General features: G+C 40.8%; 1 protein-coding gene across 3 annotated transcripts in view; it reads right to left on the bottom strand.

The window, feature by feature from the left end:
- The window catches only part of LOC138948422 (complement C3-like), an 88864-nt gene that overhangs the window by 55408 nt on the left and 18361 nt on the right, over positions 1-15095 (bottom strand). For 2 of the 3 annotated variants that reach the window (XM_070319957.1, XM_070319956.1), the window contains exons 8-13: positions 14928-15015; positions 14402-14507; positions 12957-13190; positions 12467-12560; positions 8892-8995; positions 6587-6685 (exon numbers count right to left, since the gene is read on the bottom strand). In XM_070319957.1, coding sequence (XP_070176058.1) covers positions 6587-6685; positions 8892-8995; positions 12467-12560; positions 12957-13190; positions 14402-14507; positions 14928-15015 — 725 coding nt within the window. The remainder of the gene's footprint in view (positions 1-6586; positions 6686-8891; positions 8996-12466; positions 12561-12956; positions 13191-14401; positions 14508-14927; positions 15016-15095) is intronic. The other variant, XM_070319958.1, reaches the window with a different exon arrangement.

Here is a 15095-nt window from a genome sequence, read left to right as displayed (position 1 = left end):
CCGTCGCCACAGTCATTCAAAAAGAGGAAGTAACACAATTCCTGAACATTGTAGCAATCTATCCAAACAAGTTTAAGCAACATAAACAAAGTGATTTATAATTGATCAGATATTCAGTTAGTCCATTGGATCCGTCTTACCACCTGATACCCTGCTACGCTTCACGTGCTATGAGATCATCCATTCCCTTGAACACATACTCAAAATCAACAACTCCCTTGCTTTCGGTGCAGCGCAGGGATTTAATTTTGAAATAAAATTCATCAAAATATTTCAGGATCGAAGAATGATCTTTTTACGCGAAAAAAGGTCGGCTTGATGTGATAAATTGAGCCGAACTGTCTTAAAGGCAAAGATTCGGCCTTTAAATATGTGACCCTCCACCAAGGAATGAGTCGCATGTCACCTTTGCATGATTTTTATATTTTTACATTTTCTTAAAGAGATTTTGAAACTATATCCAGTCGTGAAAACCGTTTTAGAAAAGAGCGAAAACTTTTCGAGTTATAAGCCTGTGACTAAGGTGATCCTCATACCTTACACCCCCCGGGCGTATATAAGGCCTAGCGCAGAACCCTGCGAGGTGACATCCGACTCATTCCGTGGTGGAGGGTCACATATGTAACTTAGAGTACATACACCTCTGATTTGATAATGAAGCATTTTCCTATCATTTGTATTTTACAAAACATTCATTGCAAGTACTGAGAAATCAAATGAGTAGCGCATAATATTGCGTGCAAAGTAATGAAATATTGTACTGTACTATCATTGGCTCACGTAAGTGTAGCCTATGCGATCGTAACTTTGTCTGTCTGTGCGTGTGTGTGTGTGTGTGTGTGTGTGTGTGTGTGTGTGTGTGTGTGTGTGTGTGCGTGTGTGCGTGTGTATGTCTGTGGTAGAAACTTTAACATTTGACTAAACACCGAAATACTCATTTCACCTGGTTATTTTTCAAGCACCATCTTCAAAATATTGAAGCAATGATCAACATTGTGTCGGCACGAGTGTAGTTAAAGCGTGTATCCAAAGAAAACGGGTGGTGGGGGGTTTTGAAGGGGTACAAGCAGTTGACTGGTTTCTGTCGTGTGTGGCATGTAGACCAGGTCAGATGTCAAGACCAGGTCAGGGGTCGCGCGAAGGATTGTGGTATAGATTCACTTCTCCAGTTCTCACTTCTGCATTCGCCGATTCGGGGAAGACGACTTCATGTTGTTCGGTTTCTAAGCTCCAGAAAAGTAAATAAAGAAGCTACCAAAGGGAGATTTCCTACAATTTGATCTGCACAGCGTTTTTCCAATGTCCACGCGAGGAAGAGCTGTCGAAAGCGCAGTGTCGATCTGGCAGCCGTATCCCGGTAAGTACAGAGACAGATCTAGTGTCTCCCACTCTGATAACGTGTCACCTACTGTTTTAATTTCTTTTTATTTCAGCAGACACGGATGTCAAACACAGTGCTAGGCAGTCACCTCTAGTGAAATGAGTTGATCTAAAGTGCCTGTAATGTTTGGATGTCTTTAATTGTTCGTGGTTCGATTTATGTGAATTTCAAGACTTGCAGAAGAGTCTCAAGTTAAGTTTACTCTGCCCGAAAAAAACTGTCCATCATTTACTTGAACATGCAAATATAAGGAAACGGAATGAATCTGTTCTCAAAGTCAAAATGATCACGATTTTTTCCTCAGATTCAAAACATGCACTGTCATGGTTTTGTCTGTACAATTTAGTAAGTCTTACCTTGCAACAACTTCCTTGAACTTGAAAGACAGTTTTTGAATGCTAGATCTGTATCGCGTTTCATTCCAGACTCGATTCTCTCTTTGATTGTACTGTTTGCTGTTTACGCACTATCATGATTCGCTATGTAACGTTTGGTAAGCTTACCTTGCAACAGCTTTCTTGTCTTTGTTGGCATTTTCTTTCAAGGCAGTACAACGTAAGATTAGATTCTTTCGGACAGAAGGTAGAATGAGAATTTTGAGACAAAGCTTGCTGTGGCATTTGTTTGTAAATAATGGTACATGACATGAGTCACAGTGATTCTGTATTTTTCTGCGGTTGATGTGGTTTCTTTTTGGACAGCAGTGGAAAAAGTGGCCACATGGCAGGTACCTATTGCTTAGTGTCTGCAGTGCAAAAGACAGATAAGCTGATGGTAGATTTGCAAATGAACACAGTGCCTGTGTGTGTGTGTGTGTGTGTGTGTGTGTGTGTGTGTGTGTGTGTGTGTGTGTGTGTGTGTGTGTGTGTGTGTGAGGATTGCACAAGATCTCATTGAAGGACAACTGCACCAACAACAAATACACAGTAATTTTATCTGTTTGCTTTCTTTTGAAAATTATATATGGAGTTGATATGATGCGTTAGTTTTAACTGTGTGTGTGTGTGTGCGTGTGTGTGTGTGTGTGTGTGTGTGTGTGTGTGTGTGTGTGTGTGTGTGTGTGTGTGTGTGTGTGTGACGGATGAGTTTGTGTTACTGTTTGTTCCAGCGTCGCGGACGACGCTGGTATCTGCGGTCGGGAAGACTTTCCACGAATTTGCCACAGGGCGCCGCCATGTTTTCTGTGCTCGACTGCGAGCAGACCACAGGCACATTACACCCAAAATTCTTGTAGGCATACACAGACGCAACATAGCATATACAGACAATAACACCCACAACACTTCAACTGCATAAGGAATAAAAATAAATCCGCAAATCAGTCGCGCACAATACACCAGTTAGAAAAACAAGGAGTACCAAAGCGGCGTGCAGAAACTAAACTGACTCGGAGACTGAGAAGAAACATATGTCACACGCTTTCCTTCTTTGCCACTACTAAAGCAAACGTGTGCAAGATTGTATGTTACACGCTTTGGAGCATGTGCAAGAACGGATTCAAACTCGAAATCGTCCCTCCAAAAGCCCCAAAATGCACACACGACTTTTATTTCTCCTGCTGTTGTCGTGTCTTCTCTTTACAAATTCTTCAACGCTGAGAATACTGAAAACGGCATCCCAGACTACAGTACTGTTTCCATACGCGAGTTTAGCTTCCCTTGGAAAGTGGCTCGCTCAGGAGGCCTGTTAGTCTGAAACTAGAAGGACAGAGTTCTGAACATAGATGACAAAGACCCCGGAAAGAACAAACATTTCGCGGATGCAGACACAGAAAGACGTCATGAAGAATGGAATGCTTCAAAAGATACAGACTGTGACGATGACTGTGACGTCATTCACATATACTGAGACGTCATTCATAGTTGTTCGTTCACTTTCGTCAAAAAGTAGATCTCTCCACAATGGCTGCTCCTGTGTTTAGGTTTATCAAGCGTGAGTACGCAAAACGTGTTTGTTCTCTCCTCTGTTGAAGCTGTGAGACATAATCGCCATTACGAGCTAGTCGTGTGATAGAGAGTGTTCTTGCACACTCGACTGCTGCTGTTTCACTCCGGCTCAGTAAAGCCGTCGTGAAACATCTACAGTCTCGTGTGCAAGAAAACTCTCTGTCACACGACTAGCTCGTAATAGCGGGTAATGTCACACGCTTTCCTTCTTTGCCACTACTAAAGCAAACGTGTGCAAGATTGTATGTTACACGCTTTGGAGCATGTGCAAGAACGGATTCAAACTCGAAATCGTCCCTCCAAAAGCCCCAAAATGCACACACGACTTTTATTTCTCCTGCTGTTGTCGTGTCTTCTCTTTACAAATTCTTCAACGCTGAGAATACTGAAAACGGTATCCCAGACTACAGTACTGTTTCCATACGCGAGTTTAGCTTCCCTTGGAAAGTGGCTCGCTCAGGAGGCCTGTTAGTCTGAAACTAGAAGGACAGAGTTCTGAACATAGATGACAAAGACCCCGGAAAGAACAAACATTTCGCGGATGCAGACACAGAAAGACGTCATGAAGAATGGAATGCTTCAAAAGATACAGACTGTGACGATGACTGTGACGTCATTCACATATACTGAGACGTCATTCATAGTTGTTCGTTCACTTTCGTCAAAAAGTAGATCTCTCCACAATGGCTGCTCCTGTGTTTAGGTTTATCAAGCGTGAGTACGCAAAACGTGTTTGTTCTCTCCTCTGTTGAAGCTGTGAGACATAATCGCCATTACGAGCTAGTCGTGTGACAGAGAGTGTTCTTGCACACTCGACTGCTGCTGTTTCACTCCGGCTAAAGCCGTCGTGAAACATCTACAGTCTCGTGTGCAAGAAAACTCTCTGTCACACGACTAGCTCGTAATAGCGGGTATTATCACACGATGTGGATAGCAAACATTAAAATAAAACAGATAAGTCAAGCAAAAAATAAATACAAATATCGAAAACACAATAAACAAAGGTAAAGAAAACAAAAAGAGATGCTTGCCGACAGTCAGTGTGTGTGTGCGTGGTTTGCCGTGTGCGTCAGCGGGGTGTGTGTGTGTGTGTGTGTGTGTGCGTGCGCGTGCATGCGTGCGTAGGCTACGTTCTTGCGTGTGTGCGTTCGAATGAGAAAGAAGAGAGAGAGAGGATTGAACAATGAGGTCACGTTCTCTGTCACATGAATACATATATACACACTGAAGGCTACTTCGGACACGAACACTTGCCAACAACTGTGGTTAGACATGCTTTTGAAATGTAATATTTTTTCGACATGATTTCTGGACATACGAATCCCGCTGTGTTGCCTACTGATGTTGCGAATGATGAAGGTTTTGAGTTGACTGACCTTGAGGAGGGATTGCATCAGGCGTTTATCGTCTCAAATTATATCCTTGCTACTTTTCAGGAGTCAACTATTGCCATTCATAGTAACTTGGATAGTCAATGTTTTTATTTGTTTGATTCCCATCAAAGAAACAGAAATGGTAACCATTCTTCAAATGGCGCTGCAGTTTTGATGTCATCAAGTTAATTCCTTTGCAGAATTGATTGATTTTGTCAAAAGCCATTATCAATGTGTTTATCAATTAACACCTGTTCATTTCTGTCCAACTGCAATGCAAACTCAATGTGGAGGAAACAAGGATTCATTACAAACAAGTCATCCCTGTACATCAACAGATTTATGTACCTCAATCAATACTGATAGTATGAGTGACAGGAATCTAAAAGAAAAAACAACCAAACGCAAATGTACTACTACTTCTACGACTCGTTTGAATGTAAAACAGAAATGTAACACTATCTGTGACAATGACGGTTCTACGACTCGTTTGAAGGACAGTATAGATCGAACCGTAACCCACAACTACGACAATTTGTGTCAGACTTTTTTGAACAGGAAAATATGCCTCTGTTCAACAGTAACCAAAACATGGAAGATGTTTTTGAAACTTTACAGAAATGTAACACTAGCCTATCTGTGACAATGTTGCTTTTGAATTGAACCCACATTTGTTGAACAGGAGAGAATGTTCCTGTTCAACAGTGCCCAAAACACTGAATCTGACGTTTTTGAATCTTTTCTGTCATCTAACTGAATCTGACGTTTTTGAATCTTTTCTGTCATCTAACCCAATTGCTCATGACTTCATCGATCTTGAACATGCCTACTTTTCAAAGAAAGACAGACAAAAGCGAAATCTGCATGTTAGCCATCTGCCTGAAATGGTCAATGCACTTTTGTAAAATTGTCACAGCTGTTATGCACTTTTGTGAAATGGTCAGTGCTGTTGTGCACTTATGCAAAACTTGGTGCTGTGCTGTTAACATTTGAACAAAATGCATTTTGTTCAAATGTTTAGTGCAACTTGCTACTATATAATCGCTGTATGCGCTTTGTGGTAATAATGCACTGTTGTGAAAAGTTTGCGCTAAATGTTGGCACTATGCATCATTGTTGGAGCACCCTCCTGTAGATGCACCATGCTGAAAAATGTACTTATGAATCAAGCATTGACTGAAATAAACAATTTATATATCCAGCACAACATGCAATTCATTAACTTTTGACCCTAACCTTTAACACTTCCCAAAATACATCTTTGGTGGACATTGCATCGACGCTGTTCATTTTGAATGAACATTTTTCTTGTTGATTTCTTACGGGAGCCTTGAAGGCTTCGCCTCTTGTTTTATTGTAGAAGACATTCGTTTCAAGTGAAGTTGAACCTGCTTGGAACGACCCCCCCCCCCCCCCCCCCAAGGGACGGACCACAGGTGGTCGTATAAACAGGAGGTCGCTATGAAAAGATGAATACAGACAATAACCTCATCTGGGTTCCTTGGTAGTGGTCGTTGCGGGCAGGTGGTAGTCGCTATCGAGAGGTTGCCGCAAGGGCAGGTTTGACTATACTTGGGAATTTTTAATGAGTTACGCCTGCTATCTCTTAGGCAAAAAAAAAATAGTCTGTTTACGGTAACCCGACCACCCTATTTTTTTCGCGCGACCCTAGACTTTGTTTTGGCATTTGGGGGAAAAAAATAAATAAATAAATAAAATAAAATAACGTAAAAATATGGTTTTTGAAAAAAAAAAAAATAAAAAAAAAACCCCGACCTACCGACCCTATTTTTTGGGCCTATGTTACCGTAAACAGACCTATTTTTGGGGGGGCCTTATATAGATCGTTCAGGATTGTTGTATTGTTAAAGACGTTGTTCTTTTACCTGTGACAGCTGTAGAAACGTGTTGGTTGGCGAGACAAACTTGTAGACTGTCATACTGTCTTCTGACAACTCCGGTGCCCGAGGGTCGAGAGTCACCACCTGTAAGACAACAACAGTGCAGTCAAACTAGAAATCATTGTTTTAATGATATACGAAACCGATGCATGCACAGCCTGGTGGTCAACTTATGATAACGGTTTGTTCAAAGGCGTATAACTGGACATGGCCTACGTGACTGCAGCACACAAAAAAACTAAAAAAAAACCTGAGCCGGCGGTAGGAAGACCGTGCAGATATCATCCAACTTTTCGTGCAAAGGGCAGGTTTGACTATACTTGGGAATTTTTACATAGCAAACCTGCCCTCGTGGTAAGCGACGGTCGAACTGACCTAATTCACATGACACAGTCTGCCAACGGGCCTTTCACTAAGTCGGGTTGCACAGTGAGCTTTGCCGTGTGTTTTACATCTCACAAAATAGGCATTCCTAAATGTTCCATTTGCGACAGATATCCGCATAGGTCAGTGGTATAGCCCTGCGCTGCAGTTCCTGAAGTCGCTGGTTCGAGCCCCGCCAATGCTATTATTTTTTTATGAATCATGCACGCTTTTTCTGTTCAGTTTGTAAAATATGCTTCTTTTTTTTCTTCTTTTTATTTCTTCTTTTTTTTTTGGGGGGGGGGGGGGGCAAGTTTTGTGTGTACTCATTAATATAAAACTTTTTTGAGAAATCACTCACTGAAACGGACGCAGCACGCGCGCGTGCTTTACACACACACATACACACACACACACATATACACACACACACACACACACACACACACACACACACACACACACACACACACACACACAGCACGTAACGATAGAGAGACTTTCCAAGAATTAGTAAGGAATGGTTTTAAAAATTGTGTCAATATACAAAAACGTTTTTCCGAAGTTTATTTTGTGCCTATGATATCTACCCAGGGCACAAAATCTGTTCACAAATAAGAAAAAAAAGCTCCGTTATTACAAGAGCAAACACAAACATGCATATCGAACAAATTAAGTTCTTTGTTAATTAGTACAACAACCAAACCATCATGCGATGTGATTTAGTAAGTATCATTGACGAGCTAGATGTACCAGGTTTCATTCAGAAAGCCAAAAGCTCAAATACACACTCCTTCCCGCCGTGAACAAAGTTGAGGCCGCCGTTTTAGATGTGGCCAGGCTTTACATGGGATAAGATCCAACCTCCACTTGGACACATACCGTCTTCTTCTTCAGCGTTCCACAATTGTCTGGTTACGTGTGAGCTCGTTTGCCCATTTGGGTTCGTCACACTATACTCTGGGAGCATAGTCAGCTCACTCCGCTTTCGTTGGGTAGGCATGCTGGGTATTTTCGTGTTTCAATAACCCACCGAACTCCGACATGGATTACAGGATCTTTTCCGTGCGTACTTGGTCTTGTGCTTGCGTGTACACACGAAGGGGGTTAAGTCACTAAGCAGGTCTGCACATAAGTTGACCTGGGAGATCGGACAAATCTCCACTCTTAACCCACCAGGCGGCAGCGACCGGGATTCGAACTCACGACCTCCCGATTAGGAGGCCGACGTCTTACCACCACGCCACTGCGCCCGTCTGGACACATACCAAAACTCAGCACTCTGACTGCTTGCTGTGGTGAGTTGGACATATTTTAATGAATTGATATCTGAAAAAGTTACTGGTGGCTTTTACGAAATTAATTCATAAACAAATTCGACCTGTGCACAGAGACCACCCAGGCTGTTCATTTTTGGTACGTCACCAAGTGGAGGGATGGTCTCATCCCAAGTTAAAGTCTTACCAGATCCGAGACTAGGGTGAACCGAACATTTTTCACAGGAAGGAATGTGCCTTATACAAAAGGAATCTTCAAGTTTACGATTAGGCAAAAAAACCCACAGTTGTATGTTTTTGGTAACATGGCTACAAAAAATAGAGTAGGTAGGTAGGGATTTTTGTTTTGTTTTTTTGTTTTTTGGTCAGGGTAGAAAATAACTATACAGTGACGCAAAGAGACTGGACTTACTATACAAAGAGAAAGACAACACATTACAAAACAAATGAGACAAAAGGGATGCGGGGTTATCCCCCTTGTGTCGTCTGCCGTCTGCCGTCTGTTACTTTCGTTTTGACGCTTTTTTTTTTGTCTTTTTTTTTACAAATGCAATAAAAAAAAATTCTAGGGTCGGTGAAAAAAAACTAGGTTGGGTCGGGTGACCAGAAACATACAACTTTTTTTTTTGTGGCCTTAGTACGACATTCACCTGCAAACTAACCCGTATGTGGACAGCATCAGCCGCTCCCGGAATGGGAAACGTGTGGTTCATTCTTCCATGGGCGTCAAGTTCAAAAGTACTGGCGAAACCCTCTGCAATCATCACACAATACTTGCCAGTCCTGACCAAGCGTATGACATCAAAAAGATACAGGGTGACCCCCAAAAATGCTAATTACTTCTACATCTGTAGACAGAACTAGTTCATATTTGGTGTGCATTAACTTCCGCTTATGCTTGACCAGTCCACAAAGTGGCAAGTGTGTAGGTCATTCAGATAATCCAAAAGTCTGGAGGGTTGTTATCCGGTGAGTATGGCTACCGCTCAATGTCAAACTGTTGAGTTGATCCTCCAATTGGCAACATTGTTTTGAAAGTGAACAAAAATCAGACCCTTTAAACTCAAGCATACGTTGAAGTTAATGTACAGCAAATATAAAGTAATTCGGTCGACTGATGTAGACGTTATAAGAATTTGTGTGGGTTGCATTTTGTCAAGGTCACCCTGTATGACCTTTCCGAGTGTACACTAACCGTTATGTTGACCTCTTCAGTGGCGACCTGCACGGTAAACGTGTGGTTCATGCTGCCATGCGCGCCAAGTGCAAACATACCCTGCTCTGCAAATATCATATCGTTCGATAGTTTTAAAGAATTATTTCTGCTCTGCAAATATATTATCGTTCGATAGTTTTAAAGAATTATCCCTGCTCTGCAAATATCATATCGTTCGATAGTTTTAAAGAGTAATTCCTGCCCTGCAAATATTATATGTAGGTTAGGTTTAAAGAATGATTCCTGCTCTGTAAATATCATATGTAGTATTGTTTTCAAGAGTAATTCCTGCTCTGCAAATATTATATGTAGGATAGTTTTAAAAAAAAATTCCTGCTCTGCAAATATCATATGTACAACAGTTTTACAAAATAATTCCTGCTTTGCAAATATCGTATGTACATATGTAGGATAGTATTAAAGAATAATTCCTGCTCTGCAAATATCATATGTAGCTTAGTTTTAAAGAATAATTCCTGTTCTGCAAATATCATATGTAGGATAGTTTAACGGAATAATTCCTGCTCTGCAAATATCGTATGAAGGATAGTATTAAAGAATAATTCCTGCTCTGCAAATATCATAATATGTAGCATAGTTTTACAGAGTAATTCTTGCTTTGCAAATATCATATGTAGGATTGTTTAACAGAATATGTCCTGCTCTGCAAATATCTTAATATGTAGCATAGTTTTACAGAGTAATTCCTGCTTTGCAAATATCATATGTAGGATAGTTTTGCAGAATATGTCCTGCTCTGCAAATATCACATGTAAGATATTTCAACAGAATAATTCCTACTCTGCAAATATCATATGTAGGATAGTTTCAAAGAATAATTCCAGCTATGCAAATATCATTTGTAGGATAGTTTTGAAGAGTAATTCCTGCTCTGCAAATATCATATGTAGGATAGTTTAAGAAAATAATTCCTGCTCTGCAAATATCATATGTACAATAGTTTTATAGAATAATTCCTGCTTTGCAAATATCATATGAAGGATAGTATTAAGGAATAATTCCTGCTCTGCAAATATCATATGTAGCATAGTTTTACAGAGTAATTCCTGTTCTGCAAATATCATAATGATGTAGGATAGTTTAACGGAATAATTCCTGCTCTGCAAATATCGTATGAAGGATAGTATTAAAGAATAATTCCTGCTCTGCAAATATCATAATATGTAGCATAGTTTTACAGAGTAATTCCTGCTTTGCAAATAGGTAGGAAAGTTTTTCAGAATAGGTCCTGCTCTGCAAATATCATAATATGTAGCATAGTTTTACAGAGTAATTCCTGCTTTGCAAATATCTTATGTAGGATGGTATTAAACAATAATTCCTGTTCTGCAAATATCATATCCTGGGATAGTTTCAAAGAATAATTGCTGCTCTGCATAACTGCGTGCATAGGCCTATCGATTGATAGCACTACAATTTTTAGAGATGCTGTCTGTGATATTGTATTTTGATACCCCGGAAACCTAGCTGAAACCATGATAGCATGAGATGATTTTAAAGAACAATTAGTACCAAACAGCAAAACTCGTTTATTTGGCCTCTTGATTGATAAAGGAGGGGCCTTATACTGGGGACCTTAAATGTTTTTACTTAGAAGATTAACTAGTCTGTTCAAATACCTGTTTTTGTTTATTTCACATAATTGTTACAACGTTCTCTGTGCTTAATGTCGGACTATTTTCCATAAAACTGGGTGCATCTATTTGGGAACCCCTCCCTGACAGGCCTCGGGGGGCGTTTTAGTTAAACCAAACGGCCCCCCCCCCCTCCTCGGGGGAACGTTCTAGGATGGGGACGGAACGGGACATTACACCGGTCCTTGTGCCGTTCAAAAGCACCACATTTTCAAACTGACAAAGAAAGAACAAATCGGGTTTTTTTTCTTTCTTTTTTTGATTCGTCTTGCGTGTTGTTCAGTTGTTGTTGTTTTTTCTCGTATATATAGGGGAAGGTTGCCTAATATGGGCCATTTTTTGTTTCTTGCTGATGACTAGCTTGTTTTCTTGCGAAGAAGTTACATTATGTGTTTGGTAGTCCTTATCTCTTTAGTTAACCGTTATGCCTAATTAGAGCGAATAACCTTTAATAAACATTCAGCAAAACATAAATACAGAACAATTCACAAATTGGCCATGTTAGGAGTCTGGGTGCCTAATATGGACCAGTGAACGGCCTTCACGAATCACTATAAAAATTTTAAAAAAACTGTACTTTAAAAATAACATGATAGGCCTACAGCTTAGTGTGCCAGTCATACTTATTCAAATATGCTTTAGATTTATCTGTTTTGGTTTGATGAGAACGTTATTTGAAGCACAACGGGGAACTAAAGAAACGTATAAAAAACAGAGAGAGAATAAATGAAATTATCCACTTCCACGAAAAGAAGACTATTTGCTAAACAATTTTGAAAGCTCGAGGGCTAGTTATAGGTTATTTTCAGTAAGCTTCCTAATGAATTAATGAAACCAGCCTTTAGCTTTTATTTTTTTCTATTTGTTGAAGGTATTCCATGTTAGGGGACACACACATACTTTGAGACTTTGCTATTATTTTAGTTTGCAGTATAAACTCGGGGTCAACACTGCTATAATGTAACAAATACAGTCTTAGCTGTCATACGTAGCATTTGTTTTGTGATAAAAGCTTTAGCTATGGACAGAAACTAGTCCATTTTTAGTGTCAAATTTAGAGTGAACGCTGCCAAAAGTGTAAAAAAGATAAAAAGTCTTAAGGTTTTATGGTTTTTGTTTCTGCAACTGTTTTAACATGTGCAAATTATCCAGAGAGGGTAAATACAGCGAATGAAATTGTTAATTGTTTTGAGCGCTCCAGCACCGTGGAGGCGGTCCATATTATGAAGTGTTCCATATAATTAAGGCAACCTTCTCCTATATCTATACCATTAAAATAGCATTGTGTTTGGTCAACAGCAACATTCAATTATACCGGGTTTTCCTGTGCATTACACAATGTGAAAATACTAACCTGGCAGATAAGTTGCAGCTTCCGTTTTCATCTCCACACTGACGAACACACTGATGTTGGCTGCCTTGTCTCCGTTGGCTGCCTCCACTTCAATCTGACGTCACAGACATATGACGTCATTTAAAGCATCTTCATTTCAAGTTGTTTTATTATTAATCAATTCTGTCTCTGTCTCCATCTTTGTATGTCTGTCTCTCATTCTCTCTTTCTCCATCTCTTACCTCCACCCTCTCTCCCATTTCTCTCTCTCTCTCTCTCTCTCTCTCTCTCTCTCTCTCTCTCTCTCTCTCTCTCTCTCTCTCTCTCTCTCTCGCTGTGTCTCTGTCTCTCTTTCTTTTCTCTCTCTCTCTAGCTATTTAAATAGCAAGAAAATGTATCAACTCAAGACCCTCAATCACCAGCAACAACACCACCCCCACAACCACCACACCCACTACCAGCACCACCACCACCAACAACAACAACATCATCCAAAACGAACAGCCCTTACCGCCATGGTGTAGTCAAAGCCGGGTTTGAAGAACTTCTTGGAGCGGTCAAAGCTGATCCTGTAGAAAGGGTTCGCGAAGAGAGTTTTCATGTCCACGGCTGTCCCCACCTCCCCCGTCCCCGCCTCCGTCACGTTCGCCTCGATGTAGAGAGGTGAGCCATCGGGGAACCACATCCTGTGACTGCGCATGTCCCGCACCGGGACCGCCATGCTCCATTCGCCATTGAGGTCCAACTGACCATAGAGGAAACATAAGAAAAAAGAATATAAGACAAGAGTGAAGAGAACATAAGAAAATAGAACATACGATGCAAGATATAAGACTGAATTTAAACCATTTGGATATACATTCCAGATAATTATACGATGTTCGGAAAGAACTTCTTCTGTGTAATCTATTTCTATTCATTCTATTTCATTCGTTCTATTTCAATTTCATTTCATCTAATGTCATTCAATACACATAAATTCAACCTATTTTTGATGCTATTCAATTTAATTCTATTCAATCTAATCCATATACAATACAGTTACACTCCCTTCAACATCATTTTACCCCACTCCATTCCACTGAATTCCCTTCCATGTCACTCTTGTCAAGTCCATTACATCCCACTCCATTCCATTCATATCAAACTAACTCCTTTCAATTCGATTTTATTAAGTTCCATTCAGCTCAATTCCAGTTCATCCCACTCAATTCCATTCTATCACAGGGGGTCCTGATTTGGCCTATATGGTCCGCTGGACCCAAAAAGCAACAACTAACTAACTAGCTAACTAACTAATTCTATCGCATAAGGTTCCATTCAGTTGGTTTAAACAGTAGTCTTCTTCTTCTGCGTTCATGGGCTGAAACTCCCACGTACACTCGTGTTTTTTGCACGAGTGGAATTTTACGTGTATGACCGTTTTTACCCTGCCATTAAGGCAGCCATACGCCGCTTTCGGAGGAAGCATGCTGGATATTTTCGTGTTTCTATAACCCACCGAACTCTGACATGGATTACAGGATCTTTTCCGTGCGCACTTGGTCTTGTGCTTGCGTGTACACACGAAGGGGGATAAGCCACTAGCAGGTCTGCACATAAGTTGACCTGGGAGATCGGAAAAATCTCCACACTTAACCCACCAGGCGGCCGCGACCAGGATTCGAACCCTCGACCTTCCGATTAAGAGGCCGACGTCTTACCACCCCGCCACAGCGCCCGTCTGACATCATATTCAAAAAGGAAGGGGGAGGGAGGTTGGAAAAAAGGTTTAAACAGTAGTTATTCAGCAACATAAGCACAAAGCCATGGAGTGTATGTAATAGTGTAGGAACACAGCAAGGAAAACTTATAAATGTGCTCTTAGAAACAGACGTTCCATTCAGTTCCATTCAATTCTATCTCCACCCCCTTCCACTCCTTTCAATTCAATCCCATCTTCCTGAGTGTACGAACCCCTCTGTCGCTGGAGTACGATGTGTTGAAGAGATGGACCATGTCGTTCTTCACAAAGCCAAACCGCATCTGCACAGTGCCTTGCACGGGCTCCCCGTACGTATAACTGCACACAGTTGGGTGTTGTTATTTTTTTTTAATTGTATCGTTTAAAGGCACAAACCTTCTTGTGAAAACAGGCTTTCACATCGGATAAGGTCATCCTTCCACTTGGTCACATACCAAAAACAACATCCAGACTGATTGCTGTGGGTGTTTTTACGATTTATTTTCTCTAAAAGCCATAATCTGCTATCAATACTGGGGACACATACAGCAAAAGGGATGCTTTGTTTAGTCCCAGACTTAAAACTGAGTTTACAAGGTTAAAACAAAAGAGCACACACACACACACACACACACACACACACACACACACACACACACACACACACATAAACACACACACACACATACGCACGCACACACATTCACACCCACACACGCGCAAGAAAAACGACTGGAGCTATGGTACCATTTTACTCACATAGCCTTGACCTTGACCCTAAGCCAGCTGGTACTGAGAGCGATGACCTTTTCTTGAATGCTGACCTCGACCTTGAAGGTTGGCAGCACTGCAAAGAATTCACAAGCATGGTAGAGGGTGTACCCTATTTCCACTCTGCTTTCATTTATTCATAACTACACATACACG

Source organism: Littorina saxatilis, linkage group LG15 (genome assembly GCF_037325665.1).
Source record: "Littorina saxatilis isolate snail1 linkage group LG15, US_GU_Lsax_2.0, whole genome shotgun sequence".
NCBI classification, from domain to species: Eukaryota; Metazoa; Mollusca; class Gastropoda; order Littorinimorpha; family Littorinidae; genus Littorina; species Littorina saxatilis.
Note: the sequence above shows the minus strand (reverse complement) of the source record. Positions and strands in the feature narration are given on the sequence as shown.